Raw genomic sequence first — 16,328 nt, 5'->3', positions numbered from 1 at the left:
GAAAATCCAGATAAACACAGATACATGTGGAGCTTTTATAGAGAATTTGACGGTTATTCATTTCATATTTGTAATTTGATGACGTTTCACTGCACCGCTCAAGCCAAGCTCTGACCAAAACAGCTGTTTATTGTTTATTTGAAATTAAATAAAGCTCTGTGCTCCCAGAGCTTATGCTTCATGTATGTGCCATGCTCATGGTTGCAAGGTGACGCCCCTTTGTTGTACCTCTTTAACACGGTAATTTCCCTGAGGTGGTCAATAAAATCTTGCCTCATCTTGCTTACAACATCCGACATGTGACATTACTGTAATAAGTATAATGATTTATACACTAATTCCAGTGTTGGTACACACTGTAAAGAAGGAGCATTATGGGTCTGTCTGAAAACTCAGTGATGCATTTCACATCATCCTACACTCCCGAGAAGAGGGCGTGTCTAAATTCTTAGATTCCTTAAAATGCTCCTACTGAGGCGCCTTAATTCTGAGTGATAATCTGACTGAATAACGAGAGAGCGTCCGACGCTTCCTCAGCGCTGAAGGCAATCCCAGCATTCAGTGCTGCACAACATTTCTCACAAAAAACTACAAACATGGCGGACGAATAAATGTGGAGCAACTAACTGAGTTCTTTTAAATGTAGATAAATTCTCATTGATTTTAAATTAGTATAAAGGTGCACAAGTGTCGTTTATTTGTAAATTCAGGCTCGTCAGGGACAGTTTAACCGTTTTTGGTGCACGGAGGGAGACGTTAGCTGCCGTGCTAGCGGGTTGTGCCGCCTTAGCCCGTCCGTTTAAATGGACTGAGGCGAACTGTGTTAGCTAAGTAAGCTAAAACTGCACAGACGTAAAGTAGTGCGTCTAAATAATCTGCCTTACGAGTTCACAGCAGCGCTACTGGAGTTTTTAAATACCGTGTCCACTCACTGTCCACTCTATTAGACACTCCTACCTAGTTGGTCCACCTTGTAGATGTAAAGTCAGAGACGATCGCTCATCTATTGCTGCTGTTTGAGTCGGTCGTCTTCTAGACCTTCATCAGTGGTCACAGGACGCTGCCCACGGGGTGCTGTCAGCTGTATATTTTTGGTTGGTGGACTATTCTCAGTCCAGCAGTGACAGTGAGGTGTTTTTAAAAACTCCAGCAGAGCTACTGTGTCTTATCCACTCATACCAGCACAACACACACTAACACACCACCACCATGTCAGTGTCACTGCAGTGCTGAGAATGATCCACCACCTAAATAATACCTGCTCTGTGGTGGTCCTGTGGGGGTCCTGACCATTGAAGAACAGCATGAAAGGGGGCTAACAAAGTATGTAGAGAAACAGATGGACTACAGTCTTATCAGAACCCGCTCTACTGCGGCAGTTAACCAAAATTGTTGAATATTGGGGGCGTCCCTAAAAGCCGTGGTCACCCAGCTCTACTGTCCTTTCTGTAGAATATATGGCCATGCTGGGCTTACCTTAATAAAGTTAGCAAAACAAGGTACAATTCAACCAGATTCCTTAGCTAGGTCCTCTTTAAAAATGCTTACCTTGAAATGCTTACTATGCGGCTATCATTGGTAGCACTGATGCTAACAGATGCTCATCAACGTTTTGATAATTAAACATAATCATTTTAGCTGTTGTGGCTAAAATCAGCAGTGACAAAACCTATTACAATACAGCAAGCAGCTTTCCTAGCAGGCTATTTAATTTAATGTTGACTTTTTTGTGTAAGAAAGCTAATTAGCGTTTAGCTAACTGCACTAATCACTGAAAAAGTGCTTCAGCTCACTGATATCAGAACTTAAATTCTATGTAAGGTACAACTGGTCCTGTCCTAAAGTTAATCAGGAAAGGTTTCTTACCACCACAGAGCTGTTAGGATCTGCATCCAGCCTCCCGATTAGCGTGTCTCCCTCGGTGCTAACGTAGCCCTTGCTCTTGATAGGCTTCTGGTCGACGGGCTGGCAGTCCACGTAGAGCGTGACCAGCTCGTTCTCCACCCCGATCATCACCTTGTGCCACTTGGTGTTGAAGAGGACGGACAGGCCGGGGAAGGTGACCATCTGCAGGTCTCCGGCAAGAGTGGTCAGGAAGAACTCCAGGGCCTGCTGGTCTCCGTTCAGACGCATGCCGGCCTGCTTCTCGCCGTTCTCGTCCACCACCTGCCACAGGTTCCACACCTTGTTCACCGTGTTCTTGATCATGCGGAAAGTGGTCATGAACGAGTACTCCTGAGGGAAGCCGCCCGGGAAGTTCAGGCTGGGGGGGGGGGGGGGGGGGGAGGACAGAGTGAAATATTTTCTACCTGGAGTTCCTCAGGTCATGCAGAAGACACATTCATCAATAAGGTTCAGACCTGAACCCTGTGTCGTAACACTGACATAAGAATAACATAAAGCTGTTGTAACACTGACATAAGAATGTCATAAAGCTGCAATAATACTGAAATGAGAATGTCATAAAGCTGCCATAACACTGACATAAGAATGACATAAAGCTGTCGAAACACTGACATACAGTGGTGCTTGAAAGTTTGTGAACCCTTTAGAATTTTCTATATTTCTGCATAAATATGACCTAAAACATCATCAGATTTTCACACAAGTCCTAAAAGTAGATAAAGAGAACCCAGTTAAACAAATGAGACAAAAATATTGTACTTGGTCATTTATTTATTGAGGAAAATCATCCAATATTACATATTTGTGAGTGGCAAAAGTATGTGAACCTCTAGGATTCGCAGTTAATTTGAAGGTGAAATTAGAGTCAGGTGTTTTCAATCAATGGGATGACAATCAGGTGTGAGTGGGCACCCTGTTTTATTTAAAGAACAGGGATCTATCAAAGTCTGCTCTTCACAACACATGTTTGTGGTAGTGTATCATGGCACGAACAAAGGAGATTTCTGAGGACCTCAGAAAAAGAGTTGTTGATGCTCATCAGGCTGGAAAAGGTTACAAAACCATCTCTAAAGAGTTTGGACTCCACCAATACACAGTCAGACAGATTGTGCACAAATGGAGGAAATTCAAGACCATTGTTACCCTCCTCAGGAGTGGTCGACCAACAAAGATCACTCCAAGAGCAAGGTGTGTAATAGTCGGCGAGGTCACAAAGGACCCCAGGGTAACTTCTAAGCAACTGAAGGCCTCTCTCACATTGGCTAATGTTAATGTTCATGAGTCCACCATCAGGAGAACACTGAACAACAATGGTGTGCATGGCAGGGTTGCAAGGAGAAAGCCACTGCTCTCCAAAAAGAACATTGCTGCTCGTCTGCAGTTTGCTACAGATCACGTGGACAAGCCAGAAGGCTACTGGAAAAATGTTTTGTGGACGGATGAGACCAAGAACTTTTTGTTTTAAATGAAAAGCGTTATGTTTGGAGAAAGGAAATCACTGCATTCCAGCATAAGAACCTTATCCCATCTGTGAAACATGGTGGTGGTAGTGTCATGTTTTGGGCCTGTTTTGCTGCATCTGGGCCAGGACGGCTTGCCATCATTGATGGAACAATGAATTCTGAATTATATCAGAGAATTCTTAAGGAAAATGTCAGGACATCTGTTCATGAACTGAATCTCAAGAGAAGGTGGGTCATGCAGCAAGACAACGACCCTAAGCACACAAGTCGTTCTACAAAGAAAGGTTAAAGAAGAATAAAGTTAATGTTTTGGAATGGCCAAGTCAAAGTCCTGACCTTAATCCAATCGAAATGTTGTGGAAGGACCTGAAGCGAGCAGTTAATGTGCGGAAACCCACCAACATCCTAGAGTTGAAGCTGTTCTGTACGCAGGAATGGGCTAAAATTCCTCCAAGCCGGTGTGCAGGACTGGAACAGTTACCGGAAACGTTTAGTTGCAGTTATTGCTGCAAAGGGGGGGTCACACCAGATACTGAAAGCAAAGGTTCACATACTTTTGCCACTCACAAATATGTAATATTGGATCATTTTCCTCAATAAATAAATGACCAAGTACAATATTTTTGTCTCATTTGTTTAACTGGGTTCTCTTAATCTACTTGTAGGACTTGTGTGAAAATCGGATGATGTTTTAGGTCATATTTATGCAGAAATATAGAAAATTCTAACATAAACTTATAACATAAAACCTATAACACTGCCATAAGAATAACAAAAATTTGTTATAACATTGCCATAAGAATAACATAATGCTGTCATAATGCTGACATACGAATAACATTAAGCTGCCATAACACTGACATAAGAATGTCATAAAGCTGCCATAACACTGCCCCATACGTAACAAACCGTGATGCTCTGTGTATTCTGCCACCTTTTTATCAGAACCAGCATGAACTTCTTCAGCAGTTTGAGCTACAGTAGCTCGTCTGTTGGATCAGACCACACGGGCCAGCCTTTGCTCCCCCTGGCCACCCATGACCCTGTCGCCGGTTTACCACTGTTCCTTCTCTGGACCACTTTTGATTGATACTGACCACTGCAGACTGGGAACACCCCACAAGAGCTGCAGTTTTGGAGATGCTCTGACCCAGTCATCTAGACATCACAATTTGGCCCTCGTCAAACTCACTCAAATCCTCATGCTCGTCCATTTTTCTTGCTTCTAACATCAACTTTGAGGATAAAATGTTCACTTGCTGCCTTATATATCCCCCCCACTAACAGGTGCCATGATGAAGAGATAATCAGTGTTATTCACTTCACCAGTGGTCATAATGTTATGCCTTGTCAGTGTATATTCAGCAGATGTATTTTAGAATTCTTCAGTGGCATCAAACTTCATCATACTTATAACACACTACATGGTCAGAAGATGTTCCATTTTAAATACAAACTGTATTAAAACAGAGTGAGAATTGCTTGCATTGTATCACTTAATTGAGTCACTTTGGATAAAAAACATCTGCTAAATGCTGTAAATAAATAATTATAATTAAATATAATATGTTTTGTATCATGAAACAACCAAATCACCAAGACCAGAGAAATCAAAACCAACTGCTCTGAAATCTTCAAAGCCTTACAACCCTGCGTCTGTAGGTTTAAATTCACAACCGTGATCATGTCAGATCTCTACAGGACGTGTAAAGCTTTCATTACCGCCCTTATACAGGCCAGGATTGGGCTCGAGGCCAGTAAAAACCAGTTACCCCAGAGCCGAATGTGCTTAGACAGTAGAAGAGCCTCTGTGAGCCAGCTAACAGGCTCGGGGACTCCGCAGGTGGTAGATTTATGGACGGAGCAGTAGCCAGCATTTTACCGGCTCGTAAACGGATCAAGGCGAGGTGATAAAATAGAGTTTCCTGTTGGCTTATAAAAGAAATGAAGGCCTCGCTGGAAAGCCGTTGATGCTAACTCACTCCTCGGCCTTTAACTTTTACTGACTCAGTCGATCTGGGCTGAAATGTCTCTAAATTTTTAGATCCTAGAACTGCCGCTTTAAACACAAATGTGGAAGAAGAGGCAATTACCAAGGGTTTAGAAAAATTGACTCTGTTATTTATCAAGTGTTTGGTAACTAGTCAAGTCTGGGTGGGCTGGTACAACAGAGACTAACCAGCTGTGGGAAACAGGACCCAAAGTTCAGAGCGGAGGAAATTAAATTAATTTCCCCAAGGGGATCAATAAAGTCTTATCTTAATAACCTAACTATAACTAACAGAAGGGAAAAGCCCTAGGTGGAACCCATGACCGTGGTCAGCCAACCAGCTACTCAATCCACCAATCAGCTGACACACGAGCCAAGATCCTGAATGCTTCTTCCGAATGTCTAAACTGAGGAGAGAAAACAGAATTACAGTGAGGAATCGACTGGCGAGTCAGATGGAGAATTGAGTCGCTAAAGGACTCACTGTATTAGCTTCCCACCACAGAAGCAGAACACGACTAAGAAGCGCTACTTTTTTGTCGATTAAATGCGAAAAGTACTCTTTTAAATAAATCAAGGCACAAGCAAACGTACACCGGTCGGTAACTACCTAAAGTTTGACTCAGCACAGAGTAAAGCTCTGCGTTTCCTTAAATAGGTAAATCTCAGGTGCTGCAAGTTAAAGCTCTGTGACTCCTGGGAACTGTAGTTCTAACCTTTATGTCAACTTGAAGCTAGCAGCTGAAAAATCATCCATGAAAGTTCATCATTTATTTGGTAGACGCTCTTTTAAAAAATACTGTGTGCAATATTGAAAAATATGAATTGTTTGTGGTTGGTATAGTCCCAAGAAACTAAGAAATGCAAAGAAATGATTTTTTTAATATTATTGAGACCATTAAAAGGTTAAGGAATTCAGCTGTAACTGTAAGACGTGGCCTGGACATGAAGCTACTAATTGTGGAACAAATTATGAACATCTAATGTCCAAGCTCTGATTGAATCACCTGTTTGTACATCTGGCAGTTCTCTTAAGCTAGGTTCATACTTCACGCATCGCAATTGGCGCGAGGGTGCGCACGACAAAAATGATGCAGTCGCGGTGGCTCCGGCCATGCACGTTGGCATCTCTCGATTTTTGAAATTTTGCGCATATCGCGAGCACCGCGCTTCAGCAGAATAGACGATTTTGAAGGAGCTCTTGTGGAACAGGTACGCCTTTCTTTGCACTGCCACCTGTAGTTTCGGAGAAAACTGCAACGAATGACGCATCAAGTATAAATGCTTCTGCCGTTCTCACAGGTTCACGCGCAGTGTGCTGAGTTGTGCGCTACGCTCAGATGCGAAAGTATAACTCAGGCTTTACACTGTAGGCACTTTTCCACCTGCATGGTGCCAGTACTGGTGCCAGAATCCCAAACTGTTTGGCGGTTTTACATTGCAAAATCAGAGGTTCTCGACCAAAAAAGTCGGTGCCGTTCTGGTCCAATAACCTTGCTGGTTTGGAGCCACGGAACCTGTGATGCAAGCGACCATAGGGCAGGGAAATGGGGTCCTAGCATCCTCATCGTAACTTTGTTAACCTGCCTTCCTGTCATTTACAACTAAAAGCAAAAGAATCGCAGCAAAGTCCACAGAAAAATAAAAGTGATATGATCCTCACAAGAAATAAGAACATGAACTAAGGAACAGCACATGAACCTGATGTGTCTGACCACAGAATCTGCATTAAACTCTCCTGCACATGAATAGAAATCACAAAAAGTGCAACTAAGTGGTAGCCTAGTGTGTAGAGCTTTGGGCTATCAACTGAAAGATTGGCGGGTTAACCCAGGCTCTGCTATGCAGCCACTGTTGGGTCCTTTAGCAAGACCCTTAACCCTGTCTGCTCCAGGGGGCCGTACAATGGCTGACCCTGCGCTCTGACCCCAGGTTCCAAAACAAACTGGGATATGCGAAGAAAGAATTTCATTGTACTGTAAAGCTGTATATGTATATATGAAAAATAAAGTATATCTTATCTTAAGGTCACATGATTTGACTGCAGAGGTTGTTGCAACATGCTAAGTAATAATTCTACACAATCATAACAGATAAACCAAAAATCCCAACAACACTGCTGCTCCTGCTACACACAAACCAGAACATCACACACTACCTTATCGTTACCCTACGCGTGTTGTGTCATTGCAGTGCTGAGTATGGTAACCACCCAACCCAAAAAATTAAAAAGCAAAAATACTATAAAGCAACAGATAAGCTACAGTCAGTAATTGTATAACCACAACATTAATCTGTAGAGTAGGTTTAGCTTGTAAAATAGCCATGTAATATAAGTAGCAGATAGGTGTTCCTAATAAAATGCTTGTTGGCACTATTCCTGTACATACTGAATGCTTAATGTCTAATGACAGAGGGGATGAACCGGATGCTGACCGTGAGCCAGAGCTGTCATATTCTAAAATCTATTGAAGCAATTGCTTGTTTTGTGCACTATAATCATGAACAAACGTTCCTGTGATGATTACCTGCCCGAGTGCACACCTGTATTACCCCTTTAAAGCTATATTTTTGTGTTTTTGGTGTGTTTTTTGTCAGATTTTATGGTTGTAGGGTCCGGATAAGAAACATCTGTATGGATAACCTGTAATAATGCAACACCTGTATCCAACACTGACTGGCATTTTTACACGTATATGTGTATGTATGTGTATGTGTGTGTTACCTGGTAGGAATTTGGAAGTTAGCCTCTCTGTCAAGTCGGTAGGCGACCTGAGTGGGCGTCGAGCCCTCCACCTTCCTCACCCCCTTCAGAGCAATTGCATCCAACTGGAACTGTGAGATCAGATCAAACCCTATGGCACAAACACACGGTGGGTTACACAAAACAGCTCCCTTTTTTAATAGATAGAAGAATAGTGTCGTCGGTATAGCAGTAAGAGCTTAGTTTGAAGCTACGTATAATAATAATAATAATAATAATAATAATAATAGTAATAATAATAATAATAATACATCACATTTATACAGCGCTTTTCAACAACCCAAAGATGCTTACAGATTACAATTAATAATACAGGGAACAAATAAACAATGAACAAACAGGGGAGACAATGATACAAAAGTCGCAATGACAAGGTATAAAAGAGATGCACTGCAATAGGTTAAGATGGAGGAAGACTGTATGCAAGACAGAAGAGGTATTATGTGATGTGCAATGAAAGCATGTACTTAATAAATAAAAGCGGACCAAGGACTGAACCTTGAGGAACACCCTGAGTAACAACAGTTGTAAGAAACAGTTCCTTGGATTTCACGGCTTGTAAATAGACTCAGGAATGCTTTTATGTTCACATTCATCATCTTCACAGACGTGTTTGGTTTGAAAATCTTTGCATCTTAGCACTGTCCACACGACCCTGAAACGGCCAGTCCATTATAGTCAACACTCACTCAACCATCCAGTCACTCACATCTAACCCCATGTTCCCAGCAACTGACTATCATTAATTTTTATTTAGAGCTGCAATGTCCAGTGACAGGAAGTGGAACGAATGTTAGCATCCCAAAGAAACTGAGCAAAGTTAAACTTTATGCATCGTTTCTATACTAGTACTAGAGATGGAAGAGAAACTCACTGTCACAGCGTCAAACTTCCTCAAAAAGATGCAGCGATTGCAAAGAACACAGTTTTCTTGTCATGTTGACTGCACACACAGTGATGGACTACACAGGGATGAGAATTATACTCAACAGTGGTTTCATCTTGCCGCCCTTCCATTAAATCCTTATTTATGAGGTACTACAGAGATGATTGTCCATCCAAAAAGTTGTCCCATCTCTGCTCAGCTCCAGATTTAGGAGCTTTGTAGAGTAAGTGTTAGTTCTTTTTTACCTTCCTCAGTAAACCTCTGGGGAAGGTAAAAGAGAACTCAAGGTTGTGCCAAGCATCTTCCATTTTAAAGTTTGTGAAGCCACTGTGGTCCTGGAAACACTCAGCCTTAGATGTGGTTTTGTATGCTTATTCTTTGTATGCTCTGATCAATGCTTTGCCACAATTTGATTGGTGATCAGCAGACAGAGTAAATGTGTGTACTGAATAAAATAATTGAGTCAAAAATGATGCCCAGATTTTGTACTAGAGAGGAAGTAGACACAGTTATGTTATCATTGCAGAGTAAAAGAGAGAAGGAGTTTTGCTGAGGGATGATTTGGTGCCTATAAGACTGAGTTCTGTTTTATCGCTGTTTTGCATGAGAAAGTTGTGCTTCATCAAGGCTTTAATTTCTGTTTAAAGCCTGGATGGGTGAGTTTAGTGCTAAGATTTAGTGCTAAAGATTAAGTGCTAAGGTAGATCTGAGTGGCGTCCGCATAGCAATAGGAAGCATGTGCACAATAAATAAAAGCGAACCAATGACTGAGACTTGTGGAACACCCTGAGTAACAACAGATGGAAAAACAGTTTCTTGGACTTTGTAGTTTTTGTCCTGATAATGCAGGGTAAATGTGAGCTCTTATAGACTCGAGTGTACCTTTCCAAACTATGTTCAATCAATTCTAATCGCAACTGGCGACTCCAACTGAGTAATAAAAGCAAATCGGATGCACCTGACCACAATTTGGAGTTACGCAAAGGGTTGGAAGACTTTTGTGAATGACATTTTGGTTTAGGTTTCTCAAAAATGACTCTAAAAGTGTTTTTACTTTATCGTTCTGGGTGATTTAAGTGTAGATTGAAGGTAAATGTTGCAGTTCTATGCATTTAAAATCAAATCCACAACACAATAAAGTGTGCAAAGAGTCAAGAGGTCTGAATACGTATTAAATCAGCTGTATATGGACCTCTATCCCCAACTTTCACTATGATGAAAAGGCTGTTTTGTTTGGTTGTTTACAGTAAAAAAAAAAGACGTTAGCTTTTCATATGTAAGCAAGTACTAGCTCTAGAATTCCAGACTTTATAAGAACAGTAATTGAACCATGTGCTCATTTCAGAAACGAAACCCAGATCAGGCCCCTTTAAATCCTACATAGACACTTTCCATCATACACACCTGATTGTGATTAGCGGTTGCACGCTTGACGTATATTAGCTAAAACCAAAGCGGTGTAACCAATTAAGATCTTGCTGAGCCCGAAGTGTCGCTGCTACCCTGCGGCGGAACGTTTTATTTGGCTGGTTTGAGACCTGAAGCCAGTTTAAAATGAGGCTTTCATCAGGTTTAATGAATAAAAGGTTCAGCGCTGGAGGGGAGAAGCCACGTCAGCCTGAGATGATCACGCTACGCCGCTGTAGTGTTAAAATACGTACAAATGAGGAGGAGAGAGAGGGAGGAATATCGGGATAAAAATGGACAGAGGAACAGTAGAACTTGTAGAAGGGGTTAAAGAAGTAAAAGAACATTTGAGGGAAGAATTGTAATTCAAGAACTTCCTGAAGAGTTGAATGAAGAAGGCATGTAGCCTAGTGGTTAAGGTACTGGACTAGTAATCAGGTTTCTGGTTCAAACCCCACCACTGCCAGGTTGCCACTGTTGGGCCCTAGAGCAAGGCCCTATCCCATAATTGTTTAGACAGTATACTGTAAGTCACTTTGGATAAAAGTGTCCACTAAATGCCGAAAATGTCAACGTACTGTATATGGGGGAGATGAATGGAAACAAGGAGAGGTAAGGGGTTGGAGAAGGGCTGAAATAAGTGTGAGAAAATTAAAAAAGCAGGCAGTCAGGTGGCACAGCGGTCTACTGCTGCTGAGATCTGGGTTTGGATCTCTGTGGTGCTGTTGGGCTGCTGATAATCTACACAGACATGATTGGCTATGTCTGAGAGTGGAAGGAAGAAGTCCTGTGATGGATTGGCACATAGTCCAGGGTGTTCCTGCCTTGAGTCCTGGTGTCCTGGGCCCACTGGTGAATAAGAAGGGGGTCGGAGGGGGTGTGTCAGGAAAATATACCCTCCTCAGATGCTATCAAGGTCCCTAATAGCGGAAGACTAATTGGCCATGCTAAAATTGCTAAAATTTCCAAAAAGGTAAATAATAATAATAAGAAATTCAGATTTTAAAGGTAAATAAGAAAAGCTAGAAGGTGTTGAAGACAGATGAGAAGGTCCAAATAAAAAAGATCTAAGAGATTAAAAGCAGGGTAAAATAAGAAGGTTTACAACAAGAAGACCCAGTTAAAGAAGGGGTAGGTAAAAATAAGTAAATAAATAATAAATAAATAAAATCAGAAAAATTAAATACAGAAAAATAAAAAAATAAAAAAATAATAAAAAATAATTAAAATCAGAAAAGTTAAATTTAGAAAAAGAACAAAGAAATAACTAAATAAATAAATGAAATCAGAAAGATTCAATACAGAAAAATAAATAAATAAAATCAGAAAGTTTAAATACAGAAAAATAAATAAAATCAGATAGATTAAATACAGAAAAATAAATAAATAAAATCAGATAGATTAAATACAGAAAAACAAATAAAATAAATAAATAAATAAAATCAGAAAGATTAAATACAGAAAAATAAATAAACAGATAAATAAAACCATACAGATTAAATACAGAAAAACAAAAAAATAAATAAAATCAGATAAAGTTAAATAAAGAAAGTTTTCAAGAACTAGAAGATGCCAAAAGTGGCTTAAGAAAGTTCAAAAGATTTAGAAAAAGAAACCCTGAAAAAATGTGAAGATGCAGAGCTGATATTTATAGTTCATGTTTTTACCTGGCAGATCGTCTTGTCCATTTCGGAGGGGTGGACACACTGTCTCACCGTCTAGTCGGTTTAAATCCACCTCTGAGAAAGAGAGAGAAACATTACTAGAATAAACATTATGATGAGAGTGGGTTCTCTGTTACTGTAAGAATGTAAGAACAAAGAAGAAAACACATTAGGGAAGTTCTTTTTGTATTATATTGTCCTATTTTAACATGTTCCTTGTTTTATTGAACCATTTATTTGTGTGTATTCTGATTTTTCGTGATCGAAAGCAGGGCTGCCACTAATGACTATAGACTATTTTATCGATTAATCTAACAATTAATTTTTCTTCAAAAAATTACACAAAATTACACAAAACTAAATGTAAACAGGGTTTATGTCCATATTATCAAATTCTCAAGTGCTCCATATTAAACAAAGTGCAGCACGTGTTTATGGCATTCTGTACACAAAGCAAGGTGCTTCAACTTATAGCAGAAATAGTCCAACGTACAGTAACGACAGAATGAGCTCAGATTCTAACCTACACATTCACTCAAACCTTACTTCACATTCTAAGCGATGTAAACACAGTGGTAAGCATTTCACATAAGAAGCTTTTTGCGCTTTGATCGCTAACTGAACTCTCTAAGAAATACGGTATTCCAAGAGCTCCATGATTAAGAAGCTTAATGAAACAATACAGAAGTAAAAATGCACCCTAACTGAGCTCTCTAAGGAATACGGTATTCCAAGAGCTCCGTGATTGAGAAGCTTAATGAAACAATATAGAAGTAAAAATGCACCCTAACTGAGCTCACTAAGAAATACAGTATTCTAGGATCTCTGTGATTAAGAAGTTGAAACAATGTAGACGTGCAACATGGTGCTAGTGCTGCTGTGGTACCATCAAAGCTTTGTGTGTGGAATACTAACACCTGTTTTGTGCCAGTTGTAAGTATTCCCAAACGTTTGATAATTTGGGTCTTGGAAAACTTTTAGTTTTTCTTTGAAAGCTCTCTACAATCAGCCTCTGACTGCGCTTAATGCCGGCAACCAGTGACTGGACCAAATACGACTGTGGTCATGCACGCAGCAAGTAGTGCTAAGGGAAATTATAGAAATGGTTATATGAATGAAAACGTTGTCGAAATTAAAAAGGATCATTTATAAACATAGTTTTAAAAATGATGCATCAATTTAAAATATTGACGTTGACGCTAAATCGACTAGGTTGACCAATCGCGGCAGCCCTAATCGAAAGTATCTAGACACACCTCAGAGTCTTCAGCCACACCCTTTGCTAAAAGATGTATAAAATTAATTATACAAAAGAAATAAAATATAATTTGGGGAATTTCAACCACAAAGCAAGATCCACAATATCATGGTAAATTTCGGTACATTTAATGTAAAGATATTCTAACGGCAGCTCAGAGCCTCAAGCTTAACACCACTGAACACCATTGAGATCGATTTGAATAACTATTTGAAACCATGTTCTTCTTGCACAACATTAGTGTCTGACCTCTACGGTGGCCAAGAAGTGCAAAACAAATTAACATTTCAGAAAACAAATTTACAAAAAAAACAAAAACTAATTTACAAAAAAAACTAAAACAAATTTACAACAAAAACAAAACAAATTTACAAGTGCTTGGGTACCCAGTGTTTGTAAATTTGTTTTGGCATATGTAAAAGTGTTTCAGCACTTGTACATTTGTTTTCGGCATATGTAATTTTGTTTTCTAAAATGTTAATTTGTTTTGCACTTCTCGCCCGCTGATTTCTGACGGAAAGGGTAGGGACAATACACCGGAAGTGCGTGTTGCTTACCAGCTGTCAATCAAACTGTTTCTCAGCGGTAAAGTGAACGGAGTTTGTGATGGTGACGATAAAAAAGGTTTTGTCTAGTTTGTGGAAATCATTTTATCCAGTTGACCCGCTATTGTTTTTCTTGTGGAAAGTTATTAGATTGTTTGTGCAGACGGTTAGACATGGTGTGTGCATCTCTATCTACCGTCCGCTCTTCTAAACATCTAAGGAATTCCCACAAGAAAAACAAATAATTATAATAAGTTATAAGCGAAATAATGAAAATAATTAACACAAAATGCACAAAACATTGTTTATTAGGGACGGAACATTTGATACCGAGGCTTTGAAGCTTGTTTCACTTTTGCAACACTGGACTCAGTGTATCGGAGCTTATATTAAACCAGAATGTGCGGGACTGATTTAAAGCTTTGGTGGTGTGTTTTATTTCACTCACTATATAAGAGACAATCAAACCAGGGTTACCAACCGTCCTGTAAAATACAGAATCCTTCTTTATTTGGAGACTAAACGTGGTGTTCCGTATTGAACTGATACAGGACGCGCTTTGCTCCGTATTTTTATCAATGGGAGACGGGTGGTGTGTATGAAACAGAAGGAAACTGCTGCTATGGGAATTAGAAAGCGTTAGGTTATTATATTAAGTAGTATTCACTTTTATTCTTAGTAATGCGGTGTGTGCGCTGGTTATAGCAGCATAACCTGTTTAATACACCTCTGTATGAGTAGCGCAGTGGGCGGAGTGTGTTGTTTTGCCTAAAATATGGTTCTGACTTATTATAATAAAGAATGAAAATAATAAATGTTAAACACCATAAATAAAACTTTTGTTCTCATGACTGTGTAAGGTGCCCCCACCCACTGTGCTACTCATACAGAGGTGTATTAAACAGGTCATGCTGCTATAACCAGCGTGCACACCGCTTTTGTTTTCCTTGTGGGAATTCCTTAGATGTTTAGAAGAGCGGACGGTAGATAGAGATGCACACGCCTCGTCTAAACGTCTGCACAAACAATCTAATAACTTTCCACAAGAAAAACAATAGCGGGTCAACTGGATAAAATGATTTCCACAAACTAGACAAAACCTTTTTTATCGTCACCATCACAAACTCCGTTCACTTTACCGCTGAGAAACAGTTTGATTGACAGCAGGTAAGCAACACGCACTTCCGGTGTATTGTCCCTACCCTTTCCGTCAGAAATCAGCGGGCGAGAAGTGCAAAACAAATTAACATTTTAGAAAACAAAATTACATATGCCGAAAACAAATTTACAAGTGCTGAAACACTTTTACATATGCCAAAACAAATTTACAAACACTGGGTACCCAAGCACTTGTAAATTTGTTTTGTTTTTGTTGTAAATTTGTTTTTGTTTTTTTTGTAATTTTGTTTTCTGAAATGTTAATTTGTTTTGCACTTCTCGGCCACCGTAGACCTCACACATTCTCCTTTGATTAAACAGTTTCCAGACACGCTCCAAAATTTTGTGGAAAGCCTTCCTAGAAGAGTGGAGGGACTGTGGTCGTGAGCGGAAGTCGACTGGCAGGAATTAACAGCATTTTACAGAACTGTTTACTAAATACAGCAAAATTACACACAGAGCTGTACGAGCACCTTTATGAACCATAGTCTTATGGTCCAAATTGGTATTTGATTAATAAATAATAATAATAATTCAGGACAAGGTTTACAGCTGTTCTGGAGGCAAATCGTGGCATAATTTATTAGCCTTGTCATATGAAAAAAACTGTTACAGGCTTTACTTTGTCTAACGTTGTGGTTTCTATTGTCCACAAAGCACATAATAAATAAAAAAAAGATAATCTTAATACTTAAAACAGAGACTTTAATAAAAAAAGCTTTAGTAAAAATTGCAGCTTTAGCCACATCCAATGTACAAATAAAAAAATTAAAAAATGACAGTGTCTGGTAACTTTTCTTCAAATAATGCTATTTTTTTATATATTTATAATGTTTGTCATTAACAGTTGTGTGTGTTTTTGTGATGTTTGCATCTTTAGCTACTGGTAAGTCTGTTAAATAATTAGGGCCCTACTAAATTCATGATAAAATGTGCTTAATTTCATGGATCTTGTTTTTTCAAAAATCACAGACTTGATGGATTTTTAAAGAAAAGTGTCACATTTCACATCAGCCATTAGATTACACGGATAAACTGAATGATAGAATTAATAGAAGCTACAATACACAGCACAGCTACCTTAATGGTTGAATGTAAACCTAGAACATCCAGCGACGGTGCGAGGTTTCATGTTCTGTCTCAAATACAAACTCCACCACTGCCAGGTTGCTGCTGTTGGACCCTAAAGCAAGGCCCTTAACCCCCAATTGCTTAGACTGTATAATGTAACTGTACTGTAAGTCACTTTAGATAAAAGCGTCTGCTAAATGCAGAAAATGTAAATGTA

At 39.5% G+C, this 16,328-nt stretch overlaps 1 protein-coding gene across 1 annotated transcript in view; it reads right to left on the bottom strand.

Annotated features, from left to right (window-relative positions):
- The window catches only part of LOC134309424 (collagen alpha-3(IX) chain-like), a 75,033-nt gene that overhangs the window by 30,594 nt on the left and 28,111 nt on the right, over positions 1-16,328 (bottom strand). Inside the window, exons 4-6 of the mRNA XM_062990971.1 lie at positions 12,083-12,154; positions 8,084-8,213; positions 1,867-2,263 (exon numbers count right to left, since the gene is read on the bottom strand). Coding sequence (XP_062847041.1) covers positions 1,867-2,263; positions 8,084-8,213; positions 12,083-12,154 — 599 coding nt within the window. The remainder of the gene's footprint in view (positions 1-1,866; positions 2,264-8,083; positions 8,214-12,082; positions 12,155-16,328) is intronic.

Source organism: Trichomycterus rosablanca, chromosome 1 (assembly GCF_030014385.1).
Source record: "Trichomycterus rosablanca isolate fTriRos1 chromosome 1, fTriRos1.hap1, whole genome shotgun sequence".
Taxonomy (NCBI): domain Eukaryota; kingdom Metazoa; phylum Chordata; class Actinopteri; order Siluriformes; family Trichomycteridae; genus Trichomycterus; species Trichomycterus rosablanca.
Note: the sequence above shows the minus strand (reverse complement) of the source record. Positions and strands in the feature narration are given on the sequence as shown.